Raw genomic sequence first — 16,500 nt, 5'->3', positions numbered from 1 at the left:
GAGACACTTATGCAACATATGGGAATCTTTATTGAAGAAACGTTTCGCCACACAGTGGCTTCATCAGTCCAATACAAAGTAGAAGTGGGTAAGGAGAGTAGAAGTTTGAGGTAATCAGTCCCTCAACCTGGAATCGATGTGTTCAGTCCATCACTCTTGTAGGAAGTGCAGCATAGGGCCAGAGAGGTGGCTTATATACTGCGGTGAGATGAGTTGAAGCAGGAAGAGGCGGGATCACAGTGGGACCTGCCACTAGTGTAAGTAGGTCGTCGTCCAAAAGTTGGGCAAGCGTTGAAGTCTTTGTACCAAGATCCCATGATGTTGCAGTGTCTGACAGATGTGATGAATGGTTTTGAAAACCGACAACTTCTGGACGACGACCTACTTACACTAGTGGCAGGTCCCACTGTGATCCCGCCTCTTCCTGCTTCAACTCATCTCACCGCAGTATATAAGCCACCTCTCTGGCCCTATGCTGCACTTCCTACAAGAGTGATGGACTGAACACATCGATTCCAGGTTGAGGGACTGATTACCTCAAACTTCTACTCTCCTTACCCACTTCTACTTTGTATTGGACTGATGAAGCCACTGTGTGGCGAAACGTTTCTTCAATAAAGATTCCCATATGTTGCATAAGTGTCTCAATTCTTCACATTGTGTCTTATAAAGGTCAATAAAGGTCACTTTATACTCCTTACGTGTTTATATTTCCAAGTGCTGGGTGTGAGTATAAGTTGTCAACACTATGGAAAGATTGAACATTAAAATGGCATAAAATACCGACAGGTTGTTAGGTAAGACACATATGCAACAGTTAGGCATCTTTATTTCGAAACGTTTCGCCTACACAGTAGGCTTCTTCAGTCGAGTACAGAAAAGTTGATAGAAGCAGAAGATACTTGAAGACGATGTAATCAGTCCATCACCCTTAAAGTTTAGAGGTGGTCAGTCCCTCAGTCTAGAGAAGAGCATTGTTCCATAGTATGAAACAATATGGAGATGAAGTGACAGGATGGAGCCTAATATAGCGCCAAGAGGTGAGACGTAGGTCACTAGAAGAGGTAAGAACTCAGATGTTGGGGGGTCAGGTCCCTCTCAAATCCAGCCGTTCTCACTAGTGGAAGTTGTCGAAGTTGATTGCAGGTCTGTACCAAGATACCCTTGTGTTGCAGTGTCTGACAGATTGAACATTAAAATGGTATAAAATACCGACAGGTTGTTAGGTAAGACACATATGCAACAGTTAGGTATCTTTATTTCGAAACGTTTCGCCTACACAGTAGGCTTCTTCAGTCGAGTACAGAAAAGTTGATAGAAGCAGAAGATACTTCGACAACCTCTACTAGTGAGAACGGCTGGATTTGAGAGGGACCTGACCTCCCAACATCTGAGTTCTTACCTCTTCTACTGACCTACGTCTCACCTCTTAAGAACATAAGAACATAAGAACGAAGGAACACTGCAGAAGGCTTACTGGCCCATGCGAGGCAGGTCCAAGTCTCCTACCGGCTTAAGCCAATGCACCCAACCTAGTCAGGTCAGGTCACATTGACTTAAGGGAGGAACACGGCAACCGACCTGGTAGCACAAGCTATCAGGTCTAACTCACACCCACCCACATCCACTCATGTATTTATCCAACCTATTTTTAAAGCTACACAACGTTCTGGCCTCTATAACGGTACTTGGGAGTTTGTTCCACTCATCCACAACTCTATTACCAAACCAGTACTTTCCTATATCCTTCCTGAATCTGAATTTTTCCAACTTAAAACCATTGCTGCGAGTCCTGTCTAGGCTAGATATTTTCAGCACACTATTTACATCCCCTTTATTTATTCCTGTCTTCCATTTATACACCTCAATCATATCCCCCCTAATTCTACGTCTTTCTAGAGAGTGCAGATTCAGGGCCCTTAGTCTATCCTCATAGGGAAGGTTTCTGATACATGGGATCAACTTTGTCATCCTCCTTTGTACATTTTCCAGAGAATTTATATCCATTCTGTAATAAGGTGACCAAAACTGTGCAGCATAATCTAAATGAGGCCTAACCAAGGATGTATAGAGTTGAAGAACAACCTGAGGACTCCTATTATTTATGCTTCTTGATATGAAGCCAAGGATTCTATTAGCTTTATTGCGAACACTTATGCACTGTTGTCTTGGTTTCAGATTACTGCTAACCAGAACTCCTAAATCTTTTTCGCAATCCGTAATATTAAGATCTACATTATTTAGTTTATATGTGGCATGGTTATTGTCCTGTCCAACATTTAGAACTTTGCATTTGTCTATATTAAACTGCATCTGCCACTTCTCCGACCACTGCATCAGTCTATTCAAATCTTCCTGGAGTGCTCGAATGTCCTCGTCAGAATGAATTCGACGGCCTATTTTGGTGTCATCGGCAAACTTGCCGATGTCGCTCTTTATGCCCTCATCTATGTCGTTTATGTAGATTGTGAACAGCAGGGGGCCCAACACTGACCCCTGTGGAACACCGCTCGTGACACTTCCCCACTCTGATTTCTCCCCATTTATGCAAACTCTCTGCTGCCTATTTGTCAACCATGCCTCTATCCAGGAAAAAATTTCTCCTCCTATTCCATGTGCTTTAATTTTCCTCAATAGTCTCTGATGTGGGACCCTGTCAAAAGCCTTACTGAAGTCCATATACACAATATCATATTCATTACCATGATCTACCTCCTCAAATACCTTAGTGAAAAAAGTTAATAAATTCGTAAGGCAGGAACGCCCCTTTGTAAAACCATGCTGAGATTCGTTGATTAATTTATGCTTTTCAAGGTGGCTACGAACTGCCTCGGCAATTATTGATTCCATAAATTTTCCCACTATGGAGGTTAGGCTTATTGGTCTATAGTTCGAAGCTAAGGACCTGTCACCTGTTTTGAAAATAGGTATCACATTTGCCATTTTCCACTTATCTGGCACCATGCCAGTTTGTAGTGATATGTTGAAAAGATTAGCCAAAGGTGTGCTAAGCTCCTCTTTACATTCCTTTAGAACCCTTGCATACAGTTCATCAGGGCCTGGGGATTTGTTAGGTTTTAATTTATCTATTTGCCTAAGGACCATGTCACTTGTGACCCTAATAGTACACAGTTTATTATCGTCCTGTTCTACATAATTTATCATTACTGGAATATCGCTGGTATCCTCCTGTGTAAAAACTGAGAGGAAGTATGTGTTAAAAATTCTACACATTTCCTTATCACTGTCAGTGAGCTGACCCGAGGAACTTTTGAGTGGGCCTATCTTGTCCCTGATCTTACTTCTGTATACCTGAAAGAATCCTTTTGGGTTAGTCTTCGATTCTCTTGCAACTTTAACCTCATAATCTCTTTTTGCTTTTCTAATTCCCTTTTTTATTTCTCTCTTTAACTGAATATATCGATTTCTCAATTGCCCCTCTCCTCTTTTGATTTGCCTATATATGCCTCTCTTTTGACCAATCAGATATTTTAATCTATTGTTCATCCATTTAGGATCATTTTTGTTTGATCTGATTTCCCTATTTGGAACATAATTTGACTGAGCAGCTAGAACTATGCCCTGGAAAGCATCATATCGGCAACCATCACCACCTACCTGACCCTTAGTCAGGTCATTCCAGTTCAGCCCACCTAAGTAATTTTTCAGTCCTATGAAATCAGCCAAGCGAAAGTCAGGGACGGAGACTTGATTGCCATTATTAGGGGAATTCCATGATATATTAAAACTGAGTGATTTGTGATCACTTTCCCCAAGCTCATCATTAACCTCAAGATTATTAATTAGTGTTTCCCTACTGGCAAGAACCAAGTCAAGGAGGTTATTTCCCCTAGTTGGCTCTGTCACAAACTGTTTTAAAAAACAATCCTGGATCGTATCAAGAAAGTCACCTGACTCTAAATTTCCTGTCAAATTGCTCCAGTCAATCTGTCTATAGTTGAAATCTCCCATTAGCACAACATTTTCGTATGTAGATGCCTTACGAATTTCGTCCCATAGAAGTTTACTGCACTCCCTATCAAGATTTGGGGCCCTGTAAATCACACCCAAAATTAGTTTTTCTCGGCCCTCGAGAAGCTGTAACCAAACAGATTCAGTGGCTGACGCTTCTAATTTAATATCTTGTCTAACACAACAATTTAAATTGTCTCTGACATACATCGCTACTCCACCACCTTTCCTGTTGACCCTGTCAGTGTGGAATAATTTATAGCCTTGTATGTGACATTCAGAGGGCATCTCTCTATCTTTCAGATTGAGCCAGGTCTCTGTTATAGCAATAATATCTATGTCTCCTGCACTTGCAATTAATCTTAGCTCATCTATCTTATTTCTTACACTCCTGCTATTAGTATAGTAAACCTTAAGGGAGCTAGTCCCTTGCTGCCCTCTGCTGTCCCCCTTTGTTTGCTGACCTTTGGCGCTATATTAGGCTCCATCCTGTCACTTCATCTCCATATTGTTTCATACTATGGAACAATGCTCTTCTCCAGACTGAGGGACTGACCACCTCAAAACTTTAAGGGTGATGGACTGATTACATCGTCTTCAAGTATCTTTTGCTTCTATCAACATTTCTGTACTCGACTGAAGAAGCCTACTGTGTAGGCGAAACGTTTCGAAATAAAGATACCTAACTGTTGCATATGTGATGAGATTAAGACACATGTGCAACATCTGGGTATCTTTATTGTAGACGTTTCGCCATCCAGTGGCTTTATCAATACAAATTCTAGGACATAACTTGAAGACAGTAGAACTATGTACAGAAGATGAGGTAATCAGTCCCTCAACCTAGGAGTAGGTGCGAAGAGCACCATAGTCGTGGAGATTCTGAAGCAGAAGAAAGGAGCCTGGCGCTTATATAGTAACGTCAGGTGTAGCAGACGAGGGCATATTCACTGGTAGGCGGAATTCCCCAGTGGAAGTAGGTCCTTCCCAAAGAGATGGGTTAGTTGTAGTAGTAGTTGTCGTAGTCGTGAAGGTTATGTACATGTCCTCAGAATTAAGATTCCATGATGTTGCAGTGTCTGACAAGTTGTGTACGAATGGTATATAATACCGACAAGATGAGATTAAGACACATGTGCAACATCTGGGTATCTTTATTGTATGTGTCTTAATCTCATCTTGTCGGTATTATATACCATTCGTACACAACTTGTCAGACACTGCAACATCATGGAATCTTAATTCTGAGGACATGTACATAACCTTCACGACTACGACAACTACTACTACAACTAACCCATCACTTTGGGATGGACCTACTTCCACTGGGGAATCCCGCCTACCAGTGAATATGCCCTCGTCTGCTACACCTGACGTTACTATATAAGCGCCAGGCTCCTTTCTTTTGCTTCAGAATCTCCACGACTATGGTGCTGTTCGCACCTACTCCTAGGTTGAGGGACTGATTACCTCATCTTCTGTACATAGTTCTACTGTCTTCAAGTTTTGTCCTAGAATTTGTATTGATAAAGCCACTGGATGGCGAAACGTCTACAATAAAGATACCCAGATGTTGCACATGTGTCTTACTCTCATCTTGTCGGTATTATATACCATTCGTACACATGTTGCATATGTGTCTTACCCACACCATGGAAAGAACCTAACATAAGCAGTATACATAAGAACATAAGAACGAAGGAACACTGCAGAAGGCCTACTGGCCCATGCGAGACAGGTCCAAGTCTCCTACCGGCTTAAGCCAATGCACCCAACCTAGTCAGGTCAGGTCACATTGACTTAAGGGAGGAACACGGCAACCGACCTGGTAGCACAAGCTATCAGGTCCAACTCACACCCACCCACATCCACTCATGTATTTATCCAACCTATTTTTAAAGCTACACAACGTTCTGGCCTCTATATCTGTATATTGTAAAGTAAAAGGACACAAGTGCAACTAATGTGACATTTATTGTGGCAACGTTTCGCTCTCCAGGAGCTTTATCAAGCCATTACAAACAATACATGGACACAGAGGGTATATAAAGGCTCAGAGTGAGGTGTAATACTAGTGAGGTAACATTTCGATGTTCACTAGTGTCCATGTATTGTTTGTAATGGCTTGATAAAGCTCCTGGAGAGCGAAACGTTGCCACAATAAATGTCACATTAGTTGCACTTGTGTCCTTTTACTTTACATTCTTTAATTTGTAGGTTTTCTAGGCCGATATTGCAAATCTTTTACTTGCACTGCCTAGCCTGACTAGCCTTGGGCCGGTGGGTGAATTGGACCTGCCTTGCATAGGCCAGTAGGCCTGTTGTAGTGTTTCTTCTTATGTTCTTATATACAACAACACGACGGTGTTTCTATAAATGATTTAGAGAAACAACAAGTTAATAAATGGGATACTTGTGCAACATTTGGGTATCTTTCATATTGGAACGTTTCGCCAGTCAGTGGCTTCAGTCCAATACAGAGGACGGTCTGAAATGAGGATGAGTTTGAGGATAAATTAGACACATGTGCAGCATCTGGGTACCGTTATCTGTAGGTGTTTCGCCAACCAGTGACTTTGTAAAGTAAAAGGACACAAGTGCAACTAATGTGACATTTATTGTGGCAACGTTTCGCTCTCCAGGAGCTTTATCAAGCCAGACGTTTCGCCATCCAGTGGCTTTATCAATACAAATTCTAGGACATAACGTAATGGCTTGATAAAGCTCCTGGAGAGCGAAACGTTGCCACAATAAATGTCACATTAGTTGCACTTGTGTCCTTTTACTTTACATATTGTCAGAAATTCTACCAACTTTATTACAACCAGTGACTTTATCAAATAAAGATACCCAGAGCACATAAGAAAGAAGGAGCACTGCAGCAAGCCTACTGTCCAATGCAAGGCCAGTGCCCTAAGCCACTGTCCCAAGATGTTGCACATAGGTCTAATTCTCCATCTCGTCGGCATTATACACCATTGATATACAGAATAAAGATACATAAATTTTACTCAGGAGCCTTATTTATTGAATTATCGGTTTTGTAAACCATTTATTCAAAGGAGTGTCTTAAATACAATTTTCAGTTACTATAGGCCTTTGTAGATGAATGGTTCAGAGAACCGACATGTTGATAAATTAGACACATGTGCAACTCTTGGGTATCTTTGCTGAGGAAACGTTTCGCCACACAGTGGCTTCATCAGTCCATACAAATGAGAATCTTGAAGAACAGGAGGAGAATGAGGTAATCAGTCCCTCAACCTTGAGTCGATGTGGTTAGTCCATCAGTGTTCCTTTTTTTCTTATGTTTTTATTTGTTTGTCTTTATCTCATGTAATTTGTCGGTATTTTTATGCCATCTATTCACCCATTATGATCATCACTTGAGTTAATGGGGTTATCGAATAGAACTGAAAATGGGTTAGGCAAATGTTTTTGTTAGTGGGTTTAGGTTTGAGAAGGACCTGCCTAGTATGGGCCAGTAGGCCTGCTGCAGTGTTCCGCCTCTCTCATGTCCGTAGTAGGCCTACTAGCCCATGCTAGGCAGGTCAAAATCACACTCCCCCCCCACACACCCACTCACGTACTAGTCTAGCCTCTCCCCTACTAACTCTCCCTCTCCTCCCACTCACCTCTTCCCTATTCTCTCTCCTCCCCACTCACCTCTTGTTCTCTCCCCCCCTCAGCGTGGGTCTAGGTCGGGCGCACTTCGAGAAGCAGCCTCCCAGCAACCTTCGCAAATCTAACTTTTTCCACTTCGTAATTGCTCTGTACGACCGTGCCGGCCAACCCATTGAGATCGAGAGAACGGCTTTCCTGGGCTTCATAGAGAAGGATCAGGTGAGATCCACACGTTCTTTATGTATGTATGTAAGTATGTATGTATGTATGTATGTATGTATGTATGTATGTATGTATGTATGTATGTGTCTTTTTGTAATAAAGTTGGTAGAATTACCGACAATATGTATAGTAAAAGGACACAAGTGCAACTAATGTGACATATATTGTGGCAACGTTTCGCTCTCCAGGAGCTTTATCTAGAATGGCTTGATAAAGCTCCTGGAGAGCGAAACGTTGCCACAATAAATGTCACATTAGTTGCACTTGTGTCCTTTTACTTTACATGTGTCTTTTTGTTGTGTATTATTATTATTATTATTATTATTATTATTATTATTATTATTATTATTATTATTATTATTATTATTATTATTATTATTATTATTATTGATGAAATTAAGACACATGTGCAAAATGGAAATATAAACACATATGCAGTATAATGTGATCCTTTATTGACTACGTTTCGCCCACACAGAGGGCTTTTTCAAGTTTGTGACTTGAAAAAGCCCTCTGTGTGGGCGAAACGTAGTCAATAAAGGATCACATTATACTGCATATGTGTTTATATTTCCATTGTGTCGGTATTTTATACCATTTATTTCCACATGTGCAACATCTGGGTATCTTTATTGTAGACGTTTCGCCATCCAGTGGCTTTATCAATACAAATTCTAGGACATAACTTGAAGACAGTAGAACTATGTACAGAAGATGAGGTAATCAGTCCCTCAACCTAGGAGTAATAAAGTTGGTAGAATTTCCGACAATATGTAAAGTAAAAGGACACAAGTGCTACTAATATGACATTTTATTGTGGCAACGTTTCGCTCTCCAGGAGCTTTATCAAGCCATTTCTTGATAAAGCTCCTGGAGAGCGAAACGTTGCCACAATAAATGTCACATTAGTTGCACTTGTGTCCTTTTACTTTACAACCTAGGAGTAGGTGCGAAGAGCACCGTAGTCGTGGAGATTCTGATGAAGAAGCAAGACGCCTGACGCTTATATACTAACGTCAGGTGGAAATGGGACGGGTAGCAGACGAGGGCATAGTCACTGGTAGGCGGGATTCCCCAGTGGAAGTAGGTCCTACCCAAAGAGATGGGTTAGTTGTAGTAGTAGTTGTCGTAGTCGTGAAGGTTATGTACATGTCCTCAGAATTAAGATTCCATGATGTTGCAGTGTCTGACAGGTTGTACAAGAATGGTGTACATAATGGTATAATAATAATTATTATTATTATTATTGTTGCTACTGTTATTATTAATGCTGTTGTTATAATTGCACTCGTGGGTAAGAACGGAGGAGGTTCTCCATAGGCCTACGGCCAAGTCTCTCTGCCTACTGTAACACCAACTCCAAGGCTGAGGACTGATTACCTCATCTTTTGTATATAGTTCTACTGTCTTCCAGTTATGTCCTTGAATTTATATAGATAAAGCCACTGGAGGGCGAAACGTCTACAATAAAGATACCCAGATGTTGAACATGTGTCTAAATTTTCATCTTGTAAAAGATTTCTGCAGTAGGTCTGCTGGCCTATGCTAGGCAAGTACTCTCTCCCAGTGTGTTCTTAAATTCTAAATGGCTTGTGATACATGCGGGTTGCAAAGATACATGGGCAACACAAGAGTTAAGTAAAAGGATACAAGTGCAACTAATGTGACATTTTATTGTGGCAACGTTTCGCTCTCCAGGAGCTTTATTAAGCCTTTACAAACAATACATTGACACAGAGGGTATATATAGGCTCAGAGTGATGGGTAATACTACTACTACTACTACTAGTAGTAGTAGTAGTAGTAGTAGCAGTACTAGTACTACTACTACTAGTAGTAGTAGTAGCAGTAGTAACACATTGTCGGTAATTCTACCTACATTAATACATCAAAATAGTATACAGTACCGAGAGGTTGGTAATTATGACCTAATTGTTGCATAGGTGTCTTATTTACCACAATTTCAGAGATTATTCCTCTTGAAGAGAAACCAGAGGAGACGCAGGTGAAGACACTCTGGGTATGTGATACCCAGATAAACCAAACAAGGACAGGAGGGTGACTAAAACTCAGGGTGGACCAAACAAGATAAATTGTACCACCTGGGGACCCAGGTAGCTAATACCTAGCTCTGCGGTTTACTAATTATCGTGGATTTAAAAGGTTAATAAGTCTCAGGTGTTGGAAGGTGTAGTGCCTAGACTGTTTCTCTGTGATGTGGGTACCTGCTTAGTGGAGTGGTTGGGTGTGGGCAGGACTTCCCTGGTTTGGACTAGTAATCCTACTGCAGTGTTGAGATCTGAAGGGCTGGGAGACTGACTACCTCATCTGCTGAACAATGTTCATGTATCATCTCTGTATTGGGTGGGTGGATCTGGACCTGCCTAGCATGGGCCAGAAGGCCTAATGCAATCCTTCTTTCTTAGGTTCTGATGATGCAAAACAATCACAAACAGACGATCTTGATGCAAAACAAGCCATAAAAGACGGGAAAAATTTAGCTCTAAATCTTTCGCACTCTCGTGCGTCTTCAGGAGCTATGCAGTGTTGCAAGACACTGCAGAAGGTATCAGTGCCTTCAATCAGAAAATTTTCCCTCCTACCTATTGCTGCCTTGCAACATTGCATAGCTCCTGAAGATGCAAGAGGGTGCGAAAGATCTAGAACTAAATATTTCCCTTTCCATGTGGCTTGTTATGTACGTTCTTATGAAAATTGGCCTCTATGACTAAAGATATCTTTTATTAAAGATATTTGTGGCTAAAGACATCTCGTATTAAAGATATATCAAGCCGACACAAAGCCCGAGGAAGAACAATAACTAACCCACAAGGAAGCCGACTATGAGGCTTAGATTACGGGCTTGGCCAAGCCTCTTCCCTGTTCCCTGATCCCTCTTCACCCTCCTTCCTACCTTCCTCCCACTTTCCATCCTCCTCCTCCCATTCCCCTACTCTTTCTACGAAGGAAATGTCAAGTAAATACCAGGAGAGGGGGCGCGTCGACCCCCTTCCCCTCCAGAAGCTTTCCGCTAATATAGTTTCGTTACTAGCTGCCCCCCCCCAAAAAAAAAATAGTTCTCCTTACTAGCTTCCCTCAGAAATGGTTCACATCTAATTGGTCAAAAGAGAGACATTTACAGGCCAATCAAAAGGCACACGGAAGGTACCAATATATTTAGTAAAAGAAATCAAAAGAGGAATATCAAAAGCCAAAGTCAATCCCGGGAAAAAACAGATTCCTCCAGGTATGGAAATAGTTTCCTCCAGGTATGGAAACAGTTTCCTCCAGGTATGGAAATAGTTTCCTCCAGGTATGGAAACAGTTTCCTCCAGGTATGGAAACAGTTTCCTCCAGGTATGGAAATAGTTTCCTCCAGGTATGGAAATAGTTTCCTCCAGGTATGGAAATAGTTTCCTCCAGGTATGGAAACAGTTTCCTCCAGGTATGGAAATAGTTTCCTCCAGGTATGGAAATAGTTTCCTCCAGGTATGGAAATAGTTTCCTCCAGGTATGGAAATAGTTTCCTCCAGGTATGGAAATAGTTTCCTCCAGGTATGGAAATAGTTTCCTCCAGGTATGGAAATAGTTTCCTCCAGGTATGGAAATAGTTTCCTCCAGGTATGGAAATAGTTTCCTCCAGGTATGGAAATAGTTTCCTCCAGGTATGGAAATAGTTTCCTCCAGGTATGGAAACAGTTTCCTCCAGGTATGGAAATAGATTCCTCCAGGTATGGAAATAGTTTCCTCCAGGTATGGAAACAGTTTCCTCCAGGTATGGAAATAGTTTCCTCCAGGTATGGAAATAGTTTCCTCCAGGTATGGAAACAGTTTCCTCCAGGTATGGAAATAGATTCCTCCAGGTATGGAAATAGTTTCCTCCAGGTATGGAAACAGTTTCCTCCAGGTATGGAAACAGTTTCCTCCAGGTATGGAAATAGATTCCTCCAGGTATGGAAATAGTTTCCTCCAGGTATGGAAATAGTTTCCTCCAGGTATGGAAACAGTTTCCTCCAGGTATGGAAATAGATTCCTCCAGGTATGGAAATAGTTTCCTCCAGGTATGGAAACAGTTTCCTCCAGGTATGGAAACAGTTTCCTCCAGGTATGGAAATAGTTTCCTCCAGGTATGGAAATAGTTTCCTCCAGGTATGGAAACAGTTTCCTCCAGGTATGAAAACAGATTCCTCCAGGTATGGAAATAGTTTCCTCCAGGTATGGAAACAGTTTCCTCCAGGTATGGAAATAGTTTCCTCCAGGTATGGAAATAGTTTCCTCCAGGTATGGAAATAGTTTCCTCCAGGTATGGAAACAGTTTCCTCCAGGTATGGAAATAGTTTCCTCCAGGTATGGAAATAGTTTCCTCCAGGTATGGAAATAGTTTCCTCCAGGTATGGAAACAGTTTCCTCCAGGTATGGAAATAGTTTCCTCCAGGTATGGAAATAGTTTCCTCCAGGTATGGAAACAGTTTCCTCCAGGTATGGAAATAGTTTCCTCCAGGTATGGAAATAGTTTCCTCCAGGTATGGAAACAGTTTCCTCCAGGTATGGAAATAGTTTCCTCCAGGTATGGAAACAGTTTCCTCCAGGTATGGAAACAGTTTCCTCCAGGTATGGAAATAGTTTCCTCTATGTATGGAAACAGTTTCCTCCAGGTATGGAAACAGTTTCCTCCAGGTATGGAAATAGTTTCCTCCAAGTATGGAAATAGTTTCCTCCGGGTATGGAAATAGTTTCCTCCAGGTATGGAAACAGTTTCCTCCAGGTATGGAAACAGTTTCCTCCAGGTATGGAAATAGTTTCCTCCAGGTATGGAAACAGTTTCCTCCAGGTATGAAAACAGATTCCTCCAGGTATGGAAATAGTTTCCTCCAGGTATGGAAATAGTTTCCTCCAGGTATGGAAACAGTTTCCTCCAGGTATGAAAACAGATTCCTCCAGGTATGGAAATAGTTTCCTCCAGGTATGGAAATAGTTTCCTCCAGGTATGGAAACAGTTTCCTCCAGGTATGAAAACAGATTCCTCCAGGTATGGAAATAGTTTCCTCCAGGTATGGAAATAGTTTCCTCCAGGTATGGAAACAGTTTCCTCCAGGTATGAAAACAGATTCCTCCAGGTATGGAAACAGTTTCCTCCAGGTATGGAAACAGTTTCCTCCAGGTATGGAAAAATAAACACATAAACAGCATAATGTGATCCTTTATTGAGAACGTTTCGCTCACTGTGTGGGCGAAATACTCACTTACCTTTCACCCAGGTAGATCTGTTTGTGACTTGATAAAGTCCACTATGTGGGCGAAATGTCGTCAATGAAGTATCACATTATACTGCTTATGCGTTTATTTTTCCACTGAGTCAGTATTTTATACCATTTATTTCCTCCAGGTATATAGGAGCAAGATTAGGCACAAGGTAGACCTATTTAAAAGTTAGTAGTAAAGGTAGATTTACAGGCAAGTTGGGTCAAAGGACACATGTGCAGCTAATGAGACATTTCATTGTGGCAACGTTTTGCTATCCAGGCTCTTGGAGAGCAAAACGTTGCTACAATAAATTGTCACATTAGTTGCACGTGTGTCATATTTCCTAACACATTAAATAATTGGCTAACACATTAAATAATTGGCTAACACATTAAATAATTGGCTAACACATTAAATAATTGGCTAACACATTAAATAATTGGCTAACACATTAAATAATTGGCTAGTCTATTCAACATGTCACTACAATAAAGTTGGTAGAATTACCGACAATATGTAAAGTAAAAGGACACAAGTGCAACTAATGTGACATTTATTGAGAGCGAAACGTTGCCACAATAAATGTCACATTAGTTGCACTTGTGTCCTTTTACTTTACATGTCACTACAAATTGGCTTAGTGTCTTATGAGTGGAAAATGGTAGATGTGATACCTATCTACAAAGCAGGAGATAGGTCCTTAGCGTCGAACTATAGACCGTAATCTTAACCTCCATTGTGAGAAAATTGTTGAAATCTATAATTGCAGAGATTATTCGAAGCCACCTTGAAAGACAAATTTATTAATGAATCTCAGCACGTTGAAGATTGAGACACTTATGCAGCATATGGGAATCTTGAATCTGAATAAAGATTCCCGTATGCTGCATAAGTGTCTCAATCTTCAACTTGTCGGTTTTTCAAACCATTCATCACAATCTCAGCACGGTTTTACAAAGGGGCTTTCCTGTCTTACGAATTTACTAACTTTATTCACCAAGGTATCTGACGAGGTAGATCATGGTAATGAATATATTATTGTGTATATGGTTTTCAGCATAGCCAGTGATAGAGATTAACTCAGGAGATCATTGAAGAAAGTAGCAGCACAAGGAATAGGAGGGGAAATTTTCTCCTGGGTAGAGATGTGGATGACAAATAGGCAACAGAGTGCTAGCACAAATGGGGAAGAAGATGAACATCAAAATGGTATACAATACCGACAGGTTGGTAGGTAAGACACATAGGCAACAGTTAGGCAACTTTATTCCGAAACGTTTCGCCTACACAGTAGGCTTCTTCAGTCGAATACAGAAAGTAGGCAGGAACAGTAGAGATGTGAAGACGATGTAATCAGTCCATCACCCTTGAAGTCGTAGAATTTTGAGGTTGTCAGTCCCTCAGCCTGGAGAAGTTCAGTTCCATAGTCAGGAACTATCTGAAGATCAAGCGAAGTGCGGAGACTTAAATACTGTCGGAAGGAGAGGTGCAGAGTAGTAGTAGTAGTAGTGAGAATGTAGCCACTGAGAGGTCAGGTCCCTCTCAGATCCAACAGTTCTCAATTGAAAGGGTTGTCCAAGGTGTTTTCTGTACCAAGAGGCCATGTGTTGCAGTGTCTGACAAGATGAACATCAAAATGGTATACAATACCGACAGGTTGTTAGGTAAGACCCACCAATGGGGAAGAATTCAGAGTGGGAACGCGTCACGAGTGGTGTTCCACAGGGGTCAGTGTTGGGCCCCTTGTTCACAATTTATATAAACGACATAGATGAAGGAATAAACAGCGACGTAAGCAAATTTTCCGATGACACTAAAACAAATCGTCAGATAAATTCTAACAAGGATACTAGAGCGCTACAGGAAGATCTGGATAAGTTGACGCAGTGGTCGGAGAAGTGACAGATGCCGTTTAACGTAGACAGATGCAAGGTAGCAAGTATATTTCTTAAGAAAAACATTTATATACTTACTTGTGTAAATTTTCTTACTAGAATGGTTCATATATTTACACAAATAACCTGCACATATGAGATAAGTAAGTCTCATGTGCAATAATTAGGTATCTTTACTCCGAAACGTTTCGCCCACATAGTAGGCTTCCTCAGTCAATTACACGGGAAGCAGCAGAAGTAGTAGAGATGTAAAGACGATGTCATCAGTCCATCACCCTTGAAGGCGTAGTTTTGAGGTGGTCATTCCCTCTAGGCTGAGGGACTGACCAAACTTCCCTCGTACCAGCATTTCCTTCTAATTTCCTTCACGATAATTTCCGTTTGGATAGTTTTCCACACGTTACCATCAGTGACCTTCCTCTCCCTCTATTGTGATGGCCCGCTGCCTCCTTCCTTGTGGCATTTGGCACTCTGAAGGTCACAACAGCCGGGGATCGACATGTTACACTGCTGCCCAGACACTGTGACCTGACTTGTGGCTATCTGACAGCAGCTGCTGCTGTTGTCTAGGAATGAATTATCAATCTGACGGCAGCTGTTGCTGGCTCAATTTTCTCCCCTACAGCTGTAGTTAATATTTAGATTGCTGCATCATCAGACGTTCTCTCTATATAATAATAATAATAATAATAATAATAATAATAATAATAATAATAATAATAATAATAATAATAATAATAATAATAATAATAATTTTATTTCTACAAGTACATGATACAACTTATACAGACCATAGCTGACATCAGTGACGTATACTATAGAGAAAGCCTTTGGTTATGCAGAGCATTTCTAGCAAATTAGGTCAGTTTTGTCCCAGGATGCGACCCACACCAGTCAAGTAACACCCAGGTTCTTATTTTACTGCTAGGCGAACAAGGACAGCAGGTGTCTTAAGGAAACACGTCCTAATGTTTCCACCCGTAGTGGGGATCGATCTCCGGACTTCAGTGTGTGAGCTGAGTGCGCTAGCGACCGAGCTACGGGACGCTTCTTCCGACAGTATTAGTAGCATAAGAACGTAATAAGAAGATATAATGTGGAGATGTGATTGAGTTATAGAAATGGAAGATGGGATGGAAATTACATGGTAAACAGAATCAACAACAACAGGACAAAATTAGATTTAGAAAGTATGTAGGAAAGCACTGGTTTGGCAATAGAGTTGTGCATAAGTGGAACGATCTCTCAAGTAGCGTCATTGAGGTGAGAGCTTTGGGTAGCTTTAATAGGAGAATAAGAAAGAAGAAGCACTGTAGAAGGCCTGCTGGCCCATGCTAGGCAAGTCTAAGTCACCTGGCTCAATAATAGATTGGACAGGTGTTTGAGAAAGACCTGCCTAGTATGAGCCAGTAAGCCTAAGGCAGTGTTCAGTCTTGTGTTCTTATGATGTTGCTGTTATACAGTGTTTCAACCTCTCTATCTAGAAGCTCTCTCCCCTTTCTATTGCCTCCCTTAACCCCTTTACCTCGCCCCTTATCCTTTG

General features: G+C 41.2%; 1 protein-coding gene across 7 annotated transcripts in view; it reads left to right on the top strand.

Moving 5' to 3' along the window:
* The window catches only part of kn (EBF transcription factor knot), a 358,172-nt gene that overhangs the window by 31,832 nt on the left and 309,840 nt on the right, over positions 1–16,500 (top strand). For 6 of the 7 annotated variants that reach the window (XM_070100546.1, XM_070100547.1, XM_070100545.1 and 3 more), the window contains exon 2: positions 7,662–7,815. The exons of the other annotated variant lie outside the window; for it this stretch is intronic. In XM_070100546.1, the coding sequence (XP_069956647.1) occupies positions 7,662–7,815 (154 nt within the window). The remainder of the gene's footprint in view (positions 1–7,661; positions 7,816–16,500) is intronic. 7 annotated transcript variants of the gene reach the window in all.

This window comes from Cherax quadricarinatus, chromosome 73 (assembly GCF_038502225.1).
Source record: "Cherax quadricarinatus isolate ZL_2023a chromosome 73, ASM3850222v1, whole genome shotgun sequence".
Taxonomy (NCBI): domain Eukaryota; kingdom Metazoa; phylum Arthropoda; class Malacostraca; order Decapoda; family Parastacidae; genus Cherax; species Cherax quadricarinatus.
The sequence above is the reverse complement of the archived record's forward strand: the minus strand, read 5'-3'. Positions and strand labels throughout refer to the sequence as shown.